Raw genomic sequence first — 15,396 nt, forward strand, 5'->3', positions numbered from 1 at the left:
ATTCATTTTATTTCATATTCTGAATCCACATCAATTTTTAATCTGACTTTAAAACATTATAGGATTGGAGAAAACAGTGAATCTTACATTTATAGTTAACTTGTAGATCTTTTTCCACAATGATTCATAGTTTCTTTCTGTCACATTCTATCCATATATTAGTTACTCCCTATACTCCAGCTAAAGGGGTACATTAGCTCATTTTGCTTATACTGATAACCAAAACTCTCACTGAAAGTAGAATCTTGTTTTAAAAAGGTAAGAGTAGTTGACCTTGAGTGTTGATTATAAACATAATTTTTCAGCTGTTTCAAATATTTTGTGTAAGGCTTATTTATAGAATATGTCACTGGATAATCATCCTCTGTATATTCCTGTATAGTTATTTCTTGGCTGCTTTCACTAGACTGTAAGTTCCCTGATGCTAAGGACTGTGTCATAATAGGTACTTAGTAAATTTTTGATAGATGGATAAATGAGTAAATGAGTCATGGTTTATGTACGTACTACTTGGTTTTCCAGCTAGATTATAAGCCCCTTGTGGAAACTGGATTTTATTTGTGTAGTTTCCCAGAGCCCTGGTCATTTTATCTTTTATTATAAAAACCACTTTTTTGTTTAAATGTAATTTTTTTTATAGTTCAGTTCTGATGTAATTGAGAGATTATATCTCCAAGCCCTCTCAGAAAGTGTTTAGTAGGCAATATCAATAAAAACGAGGACTGCCATTTATTGAGGAGTAATTAAGGGCTCTGACACATTAATTCACTTCATTCTTGCAAAAACCTATGAAGTAAGTATTATTATTATTTGAAAATTGAGATCCAGAGTTTTAGTAACTTTCTTAAGGTTTTATATAGCCAGAAAGTGGCTTGCTAAAGAGAAGTATGGGAATGATTTTGGAAAGAGATTTTCAGTGACTGAAATATAAGATCTCCTTCCCTCTCACTTTGGTTCCATGATTGATTAAATTGTATGTCAGATCTCAAATAAAAGATATAGCTGGTCCGGTGTTGGAGATGGATGCTTAAAGAACCATTATTTCAAATGAGGAGTAAAGTGAGTTCTGGCTTCAAAGGAGGAGAAAGAGCTCATGTTAACAGGAACTTTTTTCTCTTTGGACTGCAGAAAAAAAAATTTAGTGCTGCAAACATATAGTGAGTACCCACCTTGAGCAATATATGCTGGCTGCTCGATGCTATGGAAGGGATGAAGGTAAATGAGCTGCTCTCCGTAGGTTGATCAGAGGTGCTAGGAAGTCCAGCAAAAGTCTATCTTAGAGTTAGTAGAAAATAGTAATAAATAAACAGGTACATAATCTCTAGTTGTGAACAACTTTCCTGAATAGTTTTTTTTTTTTTTAACTCCAAATTAATCAGAATCACTGAATGAGGTATGTGCAACAGAGTTAAAAATATTGACAAGACCTCTAAGAAGAATAAAGAGTGCTGGTTATCTCTGATTTTAGACCGAATGTCTTCAAGGTGTCCTTCTGATAGAATGTCCTTACTTGGGTCTTCAGTTTGGCAGATCAAAAACGCCATTTTGAAAATCTTTCCAGAGTTACTCAGACTCAAAGACAATGGCTCTTACTTCCAGACTTAAAAAGTGTAGCCATAGAAGTCATATCAACCAGATTGACTGTTTATCCCCTTGTGTGTGATGTCAGCTGTGCCAAAGGAGTCTTCACACTCTTTCTCCCTGTAACAGCATTTATGAGAAAGTATAGGTTGGTGAGAATGAACTCAAAGCAGAATGAGTTAGTTGGGTAGATTATATCACCAAGCTGCCTGTTCCAAGAGGACTAGATTCTCAGGCCTGTTAACCAGGAAAGGTCTGGTGATAAATTCTTGCTATTTGCACCTCACGCCTCCCAATTTTTATAGTTGGCAATAAATATTCCCGCTCTTTTTCATCTAGGAACTTTTTTTTTCCATTTTAGATATAATCTTATAAGTTAGGATACAGCTTTATTTTATAATCAAACATATTTTCTTAGACTGAATTTGAAAGATCATTTCTAAGGGTAAAATTAACCATCCGAAGTAAAGTATTGGTTGATAAAATAAGTAAGGCCTATATTTCTGTAAGTGCTTTTTCTAGTTTATTCTTTTTTTTAGAAAATGAACTTTCAGTTTTTAAAATAGGACAGCATTTTCATACATCTCTTAGTTATGCATACTGAAGAACATCTTAGATATTTTGATCGTTAGACCATAGTCAAGACAAATATTTCTCTTGAGGTAAGGTACCCTAATTGTAGACAACATAAAATGAAAACTTCTTTCTTATCATCCTTTGGAGAACGAATTTTTCTGGATAGCTGAATTTTGTATATAACAAAGATTTTATAAATTATATTTATATTCCTTAAAGATAGCAGCTATCTTATTGGTCATTTTGTGATGAAGGTATTGAATTTTTTATATTGAATGGAGCTATCTGCCCAAAAATCTACTTTAATTATTTTTATTTTGTTTTTTTCAAAAATATCCCACATTTCCATGCTTTATGAAACAAAACAAAAAGTATATTAAATCTAACTAGGCACTTGGAAATAACTTAGTTTCAGTATTCCAGCCAGTAGTAACCTGTTTCTTCTTCTAGTTTTGTTGTTTCCGTTGTGCTTATGAATATGATAGCATGATAACTTGTGTTGCTCTGAGTATGACATATAATGGCCAGTGCAAAAACTTCGTGATCTATTTGGGTGTTCAAATACAAATTGTACTTTTTTCTTGCATCATAATAATATTTGGATAGCAGAGTTTCAGAGAGATAAGCATTTGCCATTTCTAGAGGGGAAAAAATAGCTATTTTTGGCTACCCTCACAAATCGTGTTCATTAAATCATGGTAAACATCACACCCTCTGATAGAATAACCATCTGTTTATGATTGCTTAATACGTAGTATTCTACTTTTTTCTTGAACCAGATTTAGAAAGATGTCAAAAGCACTTGAAAATAAAAGTTTTCCCCTTAGGAAGTTTAAATCTGAAGTTTTCAAAATTCATTCTTTTATTGCCACAAATAACTTCCTCAAAGTTGTAATCAAGTTGTAAATTTCTGCATAGTAAAAATTTCCTGTAATATTAGCTAGTTAAAGTAGGTTGACCTTGCAATTGCTTCTGTATCCTATAATAGTTTCTAGTTTTTAAGTATTATATTCACAACTGCAACGTTAGGCCATTTATATATACCTTTGCTAATAGCACTTCCTGACTTCTGTTCTGTCTTTTCCCTTTGTATGTTTGCACAGTCTATCTTAATTGTTTTGAAACAACCTGCCACTCACCAGTTCTAAGACATCACTAAAATTATTTCATTCACTTTCTATACAGATGTGAAACCAGGCGGTCAGCTTTCCTCTAAGTCCCTAATCAATGTTGTCATGTATTTACAGATTGTGTTTTCACAGAGTAAAACATTATTTTGAGGAAATTATGCAACAGAATCAAGAAAGGTTAATTATAAATGCAATTGTCATTGGATACTATGAATTTCAAAGCATGATAGGAAAGCTAGTTTATATAGAATACGTAGCTAATCTATAAACTTCTCCCAAATTCTTGGGTAATTTGGAAATGAAACTCTATTACTGGGGACTAGTCATCTGAAAATTGAAAAAAAAAAAATTTGTTTTCCCATATGTGGGCTACTGTAGTTACTCAACTTTGCTCATGTATAAGAATTTAATATTATGAGCTATTCATGTAACTTATATAAAGAGGCTTTTAAAGTAAAGGTTCTTTTAATTAGTGTCATTGGAGGGAAGTTCTACAACCAAAGTTCTTGGGATTGGAGTTGAAGCCACAAATATTTGCATAAATATTACTGCTAAATAACAGTACAGCCCACCTGCCATATATGAGCAAGCTAGGAAAGGATAAGAGGAGAAAAACTTCTCTAACTTTTTAGTATATTTAAAAGAATATCTTTTCTTTTGTACTACTTTAAAGTATATTTAAAATTTAAATATATATCTAAAATAAGTTTATGTAATTTGATTATTTATATATTATCACAGTTTCTCAATCTAGTGATAGATCTTCTGTTAACATGAATTAAATCAGAATGTCTAGAAACTACCTTTTGTTTATTGAATTGTTTTTCTTATATATTTGTTAGAACCTTATAAAAAACACATAAATTGTATTATTATCAAGAGACTGATTATTGTATTGAAAAGAAGGAAATAGTTTTTAGCCAAAGAACACTAATCAGTTCACTTTACTTTTCAGAGTACTAGATGTTGTAGTATGGCAAATGCATAGATTGCCTTGCTGAATTTGCATTTGTTTACAGAAATCCAAAACCAGTAGTGTTCTTTGGCTCTTGGCAGTTTTGTGTTCATTAGTGTCTTTATTTTGTCATTTTGGTATTTGTTTTTTAATGCATGTTCACTGACAGTTGAATTAAAAATAGATACTAGATTTTTAAAAGAATTATCAAGGAAGAAAGTATATAAAAGATTATATTTTAATGAAATGAAACTCCTACATTTTTTGCGAGGTTTTATAATTGAATTTTTTTTTATGCAATGTAATGTTGAGTCTGTTATTTTCACGGGAACTTCAGCAATGTATGTAGATAGTTTAGAATTCTTAGGACACATATGTAAACGGTTTCAATCTTCAGAATATTCTCTGAATATGATTAAAAACATTGTAAAATTAATACAGAATAAAGCCTTGATAACTTTGTTACATCTGAGTATAACTTTTTTTTAAATTTTTAATAGGATACAACATCTATTGAAAAGATGTCAAACTGTTGTGAAGAAATGTAAGTATAAAAGTGATGTCTGTAGTGTTCTTACTAAAAATGGAAACAACCGGCCACATTTGAAAAATGTGCATATGTAGTGGAAAAATAATATAGTGATGGCTTTTTCCTGGTGCCTTGTCCAGAGCCAGAGCCAGACAGGCAGAACCCAGTCTTACAGTCGGGGTCTTCTAGACATGATAGTTTTCAAACAAAATAAGTAGCGATCATTCTTGTTCCTTGTCTAACTAAAGTAAGTTAAATTATTTGTCCTGAAAGTACATCAAAAGAGATTTGCTACTGTGTTGTTGACACACATTTTGTTAATCCTGAGATTCTCCTCTGCTTCAAAAGTTACCCTCGGTTGATTGACGACACAGATACAATATCTGCTATCCAGAGTTAAAACTCAGCTGCATGCCATAATGAAAGAAAAGCTGTATTTGTGATGCTGGGACACAATTCATCAGAGTCCAGTAATGGATCCCCAGCCAACCTGTATTGTTTTAGCTGACTGAAGTGCACCATGGGAGTGCTGTCTTTCACTAATAATGCTGTCTTCTGTAGATCGAGGCCCCGAAAGCCATGGCAGCAGACCTTCTCAGAAGTTTTTGGCACTCGTTGGAAGATCCTGTGGTTTATCCCTTTCAGGCAGAGGCAACCACTGCGAGTTCCCTACCACTTTGCCAATCACGTCTAAACAGATGGATGGTGGGCACAGATGGGTCCTCCATGCTGGAAATGCGTTACAGGTTTTCTGATAATAGAGGGATGACAGTCTTCAAGTCAATTAAAATCCACCCACCAATCTTAGGCATCATAATGTGCCCCAGGCTTAATTTTAATAGTGATCTTGATCCTGTTGTGGGACTAATACAAGATCTATATTTAAGTTTTAAAGCATGTTTACTTTCAAATTAGCTTTCCACAGGGATTTCTGTAAACGCTTTTGTTATTAAACTCAAAAGGCATTGATTGGGATAAAATAATTGTACATAATTTCTTTGAGTAGTGACAATGGTACTGATTTTAATTTATGGGAAATTTCAGATGTTTATTTAAATTTTTCACTCTGAAGCAGTACTAACCAAATCTTAATTCTTCAGGTTTTGCAAAACATTTTGCAGGTTATATGCAAATTTTCTTTTTCAAATACAATTTAAAATACGTTAATATTTCCTTTTGTATGTGCTGCAGGATTTTTTTTTATATGCAGCATAGGATTGAACAACAACAAAAAAACAAAAACAAAAAAAGGGCAGTGTTTTCTTAGAAGTAGCTTTTTAACGTTTTGTTTTCTTCACCAAAAACAAAATAAAAACGCCACTAAAATAAAGCACCAACTACCTACCTTATTTTAAAGGAAAGATTATTTTTTTTCCATGTTAACTTTCCCATTTCTTTACCCTGTACTGTTGTAATTATTGGTTGTTGTTAACATATTTGCTCCAAGGAGAAAATTTAGACTAAGTGGGCATGTATTTCTATTTTACCCTCAGATTTTGATGAGAAAAAAAGAACAGCGAATTTGCAATAATTCCATAAATACCTTTTCTAGTGCAGTTATACGAGAATGTGTATGTTTTTAAAATGCTAGTATGACTAGATAATATGTCATGTACAGTATAAAGAAGAATATTGTGCTTTTGAAAAGAATATATGTACTTTTAACTTTTATTTACTTACCAGTAGATCTAAAATTAAACATTGATAGTTTATATATAATAAATATTGGCCAACTTATACTGAAATTTTATCTATGGGAAATTACCAGTAAAAGCAAGTAAATAAGTTTTGTTATTTCACCCAAATTGAAATTAAATTTTAATTGGTCAACTATAATTTGGATTGAGAGACCTTTTTTAGTACCTAATGTTAGGAAATGATCTTAAAATAAGAAAATTTAATGATCTATATTTATCATTAGTCTTCTACAAATTTAAATTGCTAACAGTGGTGGGCTTTTGGAAAGCATAGAACATTTGTGTAAAAAGACATTTAGCATGCTTTGAAAAAAATTCAGCTTTAAAATTTTTTTCCATTAGAATACTGCAAAATCCATATATCTTTAAAAAATTTTTATGTACTCCAAGTCTTTCCCTTGAAGAGAAGATTGAAGGGGGTCTACTGTTCTTGGAACATATCTATAGTTTCCTTTTCATTGGTTTTGATAGTAGGGAATCATACCTGAGAAATCATGAAACAGAAGGTTACCACTGTCAGCCAACTGTAGTTAGTTCTTTCAGGAATTGTAAATATCTTCTAAAATAATAGAATAAGCTGTTCTCAGAGATATAAATACCATGTCTTTCATGTTTTGATTAAAATGCTTTATTATTTGAAAATTTAGAAGTGGTAAATGAAAAGATGTATTGGTGCTGATAAGATGCAGCGTCAATTCAATGTGAGACGTATGTTTGTGGAGCTTAATGAACCACTAAGTTAGTATGTTCATGTCAGGCACATGGGTTGGGTTTTGTGCAAGCTAACATTTGGAGTAAATTTGGCCTGGTGACACAACTGTTATAAGGAAGTAATATATCGATAATGCAAATAGACATCAGTCGAATGCCCAGCTGTATACATTCCTTTCAAACGAGGACCTTGAAAACAACAAAATGAAGTGAGGATCCACTAATGAGCTCTATGGACCTAGTTTTGCTTCGTATAGTAGCAGTAGTTACCTTGAAAGGCAGCTGGGAGGTACTCAGTGCCAACTTCTGCCTCAGTAATGAGAACCAGAGGTGGTCCCTTTCCCAGTCTAAGGCTTTTTGTTTTTCTTAGATTTACCACTTCTAGGGCGCATTCTCTTTCCCTCATTTCTGTACTCCCTCCCTGGTCCTGATCCCGCTGTACCTGATTCCTTTGGTACTGGACTACAAACTAATTTCCTAGGCAAGGCATATATTTATTTTGTTTGAATGGCAGAAATGAAACATGTCAATATATTTATATAAGAATCTATATTAAAGTATATCTATATACTTCAGGTGTAGCTTTCAGTATTACCAAATAGTAGGTTGGTGCAAAAGTAATTGCGGTTTAAAAGGTTAAAAATAATTGTAAAAACCGCAATTACTTTTGCACCAACCTAATAGCACGCCTAACTATGGATTTTGTTAATTCTTGTTAAGACAACTTGAGAAAAACTAACTGGCAGTTTCCTAGGGAGTGTATAAACTCTAGTGTTCTTTCTGCGCCCTCTTTTGGCTAATTGATGTAATTTGCTGGCTCTAGAGATTTACTGCCCCACGAGTAAATTGTATAGCCGAGTTCTGAGCATTTCAGAGGTACAAACTTAGGGGGAGTGTATGTACAAAAATGTAATATTTTGTGAAAATGAATGTGTTCCTGTTTATGTCACATCTAATTCATACAAAATGATGACCAGTTTGCTTCAATTATGTATATTATTGGGGATTTTTTACTATCAATTACAAATTTACATCAGATCAGGATAAACAAATGTAAACCATTTCATGAATTTTATTTTATTTTAAACCTTATTTGGGCAAATTAAGAATTAGAAAAGCCATTACTTTAAAATGACCAATTTATTACAGAACACCGAAATCCATTGCAGTTACAACAGCAAGCACCTAATGTGTTTTACTGAATATAAAAAAAAATTGTTTTTTTAATGTTTTTGGAATTTTTTTTTATTGATTCTATTGCATTAAAATAAGCGATTAATAATTCTTTTTATACTTTTCATTTTTTAACTTTCCTACTCAGAGTTATATAGCTGTAGCTTTCTTTAGTAACCGATTTATTATGTATTCTGGATATTATGAAAATAACTAATGATGTTGAACATTAGAAAATGATTATGAACCATAAAGTAACTGATGTAATCTATATGTTGGATGAAGTAGTTCCTTATAAACATTCCATTTCGTTTTAAGCAAAATGTGTTTTAAAGGATGTTTTATATCAGCAAAGTCATTAATTGGGCTTCTGGAAGTGCAAGAATTTTACCTAGATATTTTAAGTTACACCTCTTTAACAATTATATTTGGTGTTGTTCTTTTCCTTAAAACAATCTTTATGGGCTCCAGATTGTCAGCAAATATTGACTGAGTTCACTAGCCCCCAAACTGGAGGCATTCAGTTAAAGAACTTTTGGTACTTTGTAACCAAGACTTACATTTTAAAAATACTAAGTTAACTGATGTCCTATTATAAGAAAAATACTATTTTGCTTAAGAGTGGTATTAAAAATGTTTGTGGTTAACATCACAGATAGCTGTATTTGAGTTTTTAGTTAATACGTTAATCTCTTTTAACAGAAGAAGGCATAGTTTACTTTTAAAGTAATAGAAGTAGAGAGCGTAAACATATGAATACATAAAGTTCAGTATTAACAACGAAGTTAAAACTTCCATCAGAATGAACATCAGTGAATTTTTGCTAATGTCTAGAGATATTTTTCTCTAAGGATAGTGGCTAATTATAACTATTCTTCATCAGGCTTTTTCAAGTCACTTCCGTACAACTAATTAGTTGAATGTATGTTCCACCCAAAAAGGTATATTAATTCTGAATGCTAATCATGAAGACTTAAGTTAGGACATTACTCCCCATCAGGAAGTGTGAAATAATTTAGATTATGGCCACATAGTTTTCTGTGTGATAGGTCACAGGGCTGTTCAGGTGTGCTAATATGTATTGCTATAAAATCACAATGTGTCCAGCCCTGGTTTACAATGGCATTAATAGGAACAAAGCTGCGAGTCTCACCCTGGATTTGTCTCTAGTCTCTACTTCCCTTAGGCTTCATGGAGGAATACATCACCTAGCTCAAATGTACTAAACTATTGCTGCTTCATTAAATAAGCTTTTGACATGACCTCTCATATATGTAGCTATATCTAGAACTTCTTTGGTAAAGTTTGTATACTTAACAAATGTTAAGTAATTTATTAACAGAGATAAATATTAGATTTTTATACCCAATTCTACTACTATTGCTCTCAAAAACATGAGTATTGGCAAAGGTAGTTAGTGAGTCATGTACCTTTAGTATGTTCTACTTGCTAGTATTATTAACCACATAATTAACCAATGAGTGAGTGTATTATTCAATGTCCACATTTGTTACCATCTGTTCTAAGATTCATCCTCTAAATTTATCTGTAAATCACAAATTTCATTATGCTCTGAATTTAGCCATTCTCGATTGAATTTTAGAATATTCTACAGTAGAATGTAAGAAAGTAATAGACCCTACTTGCTTTAAGTATTTTGAACCCATGTTGTGATTCTGTGTATCCGTATTTAGCGTTTCTGCTGCCTTTGGGATGATGATGGTTTCACTTCAGGAAAGTGACTGTTTCCTCAGACATCTCCATTCATTATCATTGTGCAATTTTTAACAACAAAATTTTCTGTATTTTTGTCTGTTTTTCAGATGTTGTAATACTGCCTGCTAGTGCTAATTTGAAACCGAAGCAATGGTATTTAAAAATCTTAAGTCATTGGTAGTGCCAGTATTTTCCACTATCATTACATACTTTTTCACTATTATGTCCTTGTCCCCTAGTCCACCGTAGAGGACACAGAGTACAAATGAGTAGTAAGTAGCCAAAATTGGAGAAAGACAATAGAGGAACTTACTATGGAGAGAAGGCTAGACTGAGCATGGATAATCAGCATCTCTGCAACAGGGGAGACTGGATTCAGTGTCTGTGACATCAGAACCCCCCGTGCTGCAGTCATTTTAGCCTTATCTCATTGATACCATTTTACTGGAAGAGTTGTTTAATGCATGGAAGCATTTAGTTTGAGCTATTTTATCTAAGGAAGTTATATTGCTGATTTTCTTCAGCTGGTCAGATGCCTTTGAGAAATTGTTTTAAATATAATCGAGTAGTGTGTGCTAACATAAAGCGTTAAGAATAAACTAAAAGGTGCAGCTATTTAATGCTGAGGAGAAATTAGTAGATTGCCCAAAGTTTGCTTGAAATAACTGGGACCTTTTTCACAAGTTTCTTATTGCAAAGAAAAGATACTAAGTATTCTAGTAAATTTTGTCACCAGGGTAAAAACCAACAATTTGTATATAAAGGGTGATTTTCACTTTGAAATTTGGGGTATTTTGGAGTCCTTGATACCCTGCAGGTCTCCGTATCTGTTAGTATTGTGAATACCTGTAACACGTAATGTAGTGCTTGCCACAGTTGTTCAACACTCTGATCTTTTTGGTAGTGATAGCTTTATATATAAACAATGATGTGAACACAAGGCAACAAAACAGGTGTGTTTCTTTTTGTGGCCTGGCTTGCCTGTTTGACTAAATACAGGGTTTAACTACGTAGGCTGTTCACTACAGGGAAGGGTTGTCTGCATATTGCAAGCTCCACGTTCTTGCCAGTGTGCATTGGGGACATTTTAACCTACTAGTGCCTGAAGTCAGTGTTTTGCTTTTTTTTTTTTACAACCTTTACAACTAAGACATCCCGGTGCTACTCACTTTAGCATTGAGTGACATGTTAATTTCTTGTACCAAAGAGTTTTTGGTTGACTGAGAGTTTTCTTCTCACATCCTTGCATTTATGAAGTAGCATTTAATGTTAACTAAGAACCATTTTGATGAACAAATCTTAGTTTTTGCACACTGCTGCCTCAATTTAATTGGTTTTTAAATGTCTCTCATTTGAACTTTTTTTTGAGTTAGGTGGATTAGTATGTTTTTTTCATTTTGTATTTTGATATAGAGTGGCTACTTTAAAAGGTAGTTTAATAAGTTGAAGTTACAAAAGATAATTGAAGCATTTTTCACAAGATATTTTGGTTTTGCTTTATTTCTGCAGGAATACATGAGAAATAATAAGAAGTCTACTTTTATTTCTGTAAATGAACTGTATAGCTTATTGGGCCCTTTTAATGAGTGCTGAAACAAAATGCTAAAAAGAAAAGGTAAGGGCCCTATCTGATTACAAATGAAGAATTCTGCATTTGTGTGTATGTGCGTGTATATAATCTTTAGTGGCATTAAAAAATGGTATCGGCATTTGTCTATTTTGCAGATAAGGATAAAATTAAAGAACACTTAAAAATATACATACATATATACATATGTATGTATATATATACATATATATACACACATATGTATATGTGTGTGTATATATATATATATATATATACACATATATATACACACATATGTATATATATATATGTAAACATTTCCCAAGAGGAAATGCAAATGTACCTGATTTAAACAAAACTGTAATAGAAAATTGAACTTTACAAAAAAAAAGTCTGTATTTGTTACTCACTTTACATAAAAAGTTAGAGTAAGAGTTGTTTTAAAAACTAGTTCTACTTAGTGATTCATTTTACACAAAATGGGAGAAAACACCTTTTAGAAGTACTTGTAACTGTCCAAATGTAATACTGCTATGTATACTATTCTGGTTCCCTATGTTTTCTCACAAATATTCAAAACAATAATTTAGTGTCCTTAAAACTGTGGCTGAAATGGTTAAAAATTCTGGCAAGATAACAGTGTGTATGTATTGGAAAAATAGACAATCACATTTGAGAATGTTTTGCATTATTTTTAATCAAAAATTCTCTCATTGAATGTAGATACAGTGTATGGTTTTGCAGTGGATTCTGAATGGAAAAAAAGAAATCTGAAACTTATATGAGACGTGACTTAGGACAATTTGAATGATATGTAGAAGTACAAATATACATGCCATTAGAGGTAAAAGCAAAATTTGAAAGCAAAATGGGAAGAAGCAACCTTATGTGTCTGTCTAGTTATCAACAATTTCGTTCCTAGATCTCGTTGCCACAGTATCAGTTCTGAGTTATTCGGCTTGTTTATTGTATTTTGTATTATTTAAAATAATGTGGCTGAATGTGGGTATTTGTTCAAATTATTGGGTAGTAGAGAGTTCATCACTATCCACTGTCCTCCAGAGATGAATATTGAAAAAAAAAATTCTACTTTAGCATAGGTAGAATAAAGCAACTAAACGATATGATAGGGAAAATTTCTACCAGAATCAGAGATACTCAGACAAGTGAGTCGCGAGTCCAAGAAGGAGCAGGATAGGTTGTTGGGAGGACTGAGCACAGATTTATGGTGCTTGTGTGAGCTTTGTGTCCCTGGAATTAGTCTTTTGAAAACGTCTGACTAGCAAGCTTAATGAATAGGCAAAATCTGTGATATTTTAAGGTTCCTAAAATTTTGCGTCAACCTCAAATTGTGTCTAATATTATATCCCTAAAATAAAGAACTTTTATTATTTATTAATGGTATGTTCCGAGTGCCATATAACGATCCTATTTTTAAATTGGTGAGGCATTTTTTCATTCAGTGCATATGTTTACCTCTTGAGTGCTATTTTGCTGCACTGCTTATTTTATCTTGTCTGTTCCCCAAGAGCATTTAAAGAAAATCTTCAATAACATTTCTAGTGCTAACAATAATAAGGAAAATAGTAGCTGAGAGATAAGAGGCTAGGTTGACAAGAGTGAGGAAAATTGCAGGTGCAAGTCATGTGTCTGAGATATATGTACTTGTTTAAATGAAGAGTCTACACTGGTTCTTAAAACGGAAAACAAACCATGTATCTACCTTAAGAAAAATATTTTTTTTAAATTTATTTTAGTGATTTAGTTTTATTCATGTAATATTTCTATATTTCTTTGCTGATTATTTTTAATTTAAATTGTGGAGTTTTCTCTTGAAATGTATTATGTACTGTATTTTTAGAAATCTTATTTTTAAATAAATATTTTTTAAAAACATAGGACTGTCTCCACTACTTTGTTATTAAAATCAACCCAAATTCTAGATTTTTAACACTAAAAAATGTGTGATAGGCCACTTTTTTTTTAGTTTTACACTATTTGGATGATTATGCATAATTAGTAGACTTAGGATATTGTTTTACCATAATCTCAAAATCTGTTACATATTCAGTAAGAACCAGGTATACATAGTAGGGTTTAAACTGACAATGACAAACACATTATTCCAAATTAGGCATATTGTCTTAAAGACGACCCTGATGGCTGGATTAAGTCACGCAATTTATTTAGCATTTATTGTGCCAGACACTTTTATGGAAATATTTTTCTTTAAGGAATAATTTACTTAACATGTGTAGAGTTTGAATATACATCTAGGTATTATTTTAGATCTACAGATATTGAATTGCTTAAAGCATTTGCTTTTATAGAGTTACATTCTAAGAGTTTCTGGGTACTTTATATTGACACATTTCTAAAGTCTCAACTAATTGCTTTACCTGTATTTGGGAGAAGTCACACAGGAGAAGTGTATATTAGTATAGTCAAAAATGTCATCTGAAAAGACAAATCAGTATATCTTAAAAACAATGAAGGAGTAAACACTGCCCTGAGGATAAAAGATAGGGGTTTGACTTTATTTTTTAAATTCTTTCTTACATTTTCATTGCCAGAAAAGTAATGTTGATAAGTATTCTAGGTTAATGCATAAATTAAATGACTGGGTAGAATTGCATTTAAAACTATAAACTTTCTTGCATTGGTAAGTAAAAGCAAATTGTTGCAAACTTTCAAGGATTATAAAAGTTGAACCTTATTCCTTTTCCAGTTTTGTTTGCTCTGATTATAAGCAGCATTTATGATAATGATGCTTTCTTAGTAAAGATAAATTATGATTCTCAATATTTTTGGTCTCAGGACTCCTCTACATTCATTAAAATTATTGCAAGCCTCAAAGAGTTTTTGCTTATGTACTTGTCTTTATCGATATTGACCATATTAGAAATTAAAGCTAAGTATTTTAAATGCTTACTTATTAATTCATTTGAACATAATAATAAACCCATTGCATGTTAACATAGTGTATTTTTATTTACAGACCCGTGATTTTACATTGTTTGCAAATCTCTAGTATCTGCCTTTATAAAAGAAATTTGGATTCTCATACTGCGTCTGCATTCAATCCGTTGCATTGTTATTTTGGTTGAACTATCTAGAGAAATCTAATTTCATGCAAATAATGTGCAGATGCTTCTTGACTTAACAATGAGGTTATGTCCCAATAAACTCATAGATGTTGAAAATACTGCAAATACTGTGCATTTAATATACCTACACTACCTGACATCATAGCTTACCCTAGTTGGTTTCTACTGAGTGCGTATTGTTTTCCCACCATTGTAAAGTTGAAAAATCATTAAGTTGAACGGTGGTAAGTAGGGGACCATCTGTAATTGGAAAACAGAGTGATATTTTAATAGACTCTTCAAGTGACTGCACACTTCTTCTTTGATACAACACAAATACTCAACAAGTGTTTGTTTTTTAAAGTTTAGTTGCAGTTTTGGACCAGAAACAATACCAAGAATCTTGTAATACTCTTGTATATTAAAATCTATTGGTCTCTTTTTCACTTTGGAAAGTTCTTTTAACTCATACATGATTTCATGACATCATTGGTCATTTGGAAAATATTGGAGTAACACAGATCTTCCCAGGGTTGACATATTTCATTGCATAAAATAAATTAGAGTAAATTTTAAAAATTTATATTATCAGAAAAGTATATAAATTTATATTGTCAGAAAAGTAAGTACTAGAAGGCTGTTAAGCTTGTAATGACACATTGCATTTTTCAA

The 15,396-nt window shown here is 31.9% G+C and overlaps 1 protein-coding gene across 6 annotated transcripts in view; it reads left to right on the plus strand.

Annotated features, from left to right (window-relative positions):
• ZDHHC21 (zDHHC palmitoyltransferase 21) overlaps window positions 1–13,536 on the plus strand; it is a 69,570-nt gene extending 56,034 nt beyond the window's left edge. For all 6 annotated transcript variants that reach the window (XM_019739179.2, XM_074330377.1, XM_074330375.1 and 3 more), the window contains 2 exons: window positions 4,743–4,786; window positions 5,333–13,536. In XM_019739179.2, coding sequence (XP_019594738.1) covers window positions 4,743–4,786; window positions 5,333–5,465 — 177 coding nt within the window. In that variant the 3' untranslated portion in view covers window positions 5,466–13,536. The remainder of the gene's footprint in view (window positions 1–4,742; window positions 4,787–5,332) is intronic.
• The last annotated feature ends 1,860 nt before the right edge of the window (window positions 13,537–15,396 follow it).

Source organism: Rhinolophus sinicus, linkage group LG04 (genome assembly GCF_036562045.2).
Source record: "Rhinolophus sinicus isolate RSC01 linkage group LG04, ASM3656204v1, whole genome shotgun sequence".
NCBI classification, from domain to species: Eukaryota; Metazoa; Chordata; class Mammalia; order Chiroptera; family Rhinolophidae; genus Rhinolophus; species Rhinolophus sinicus.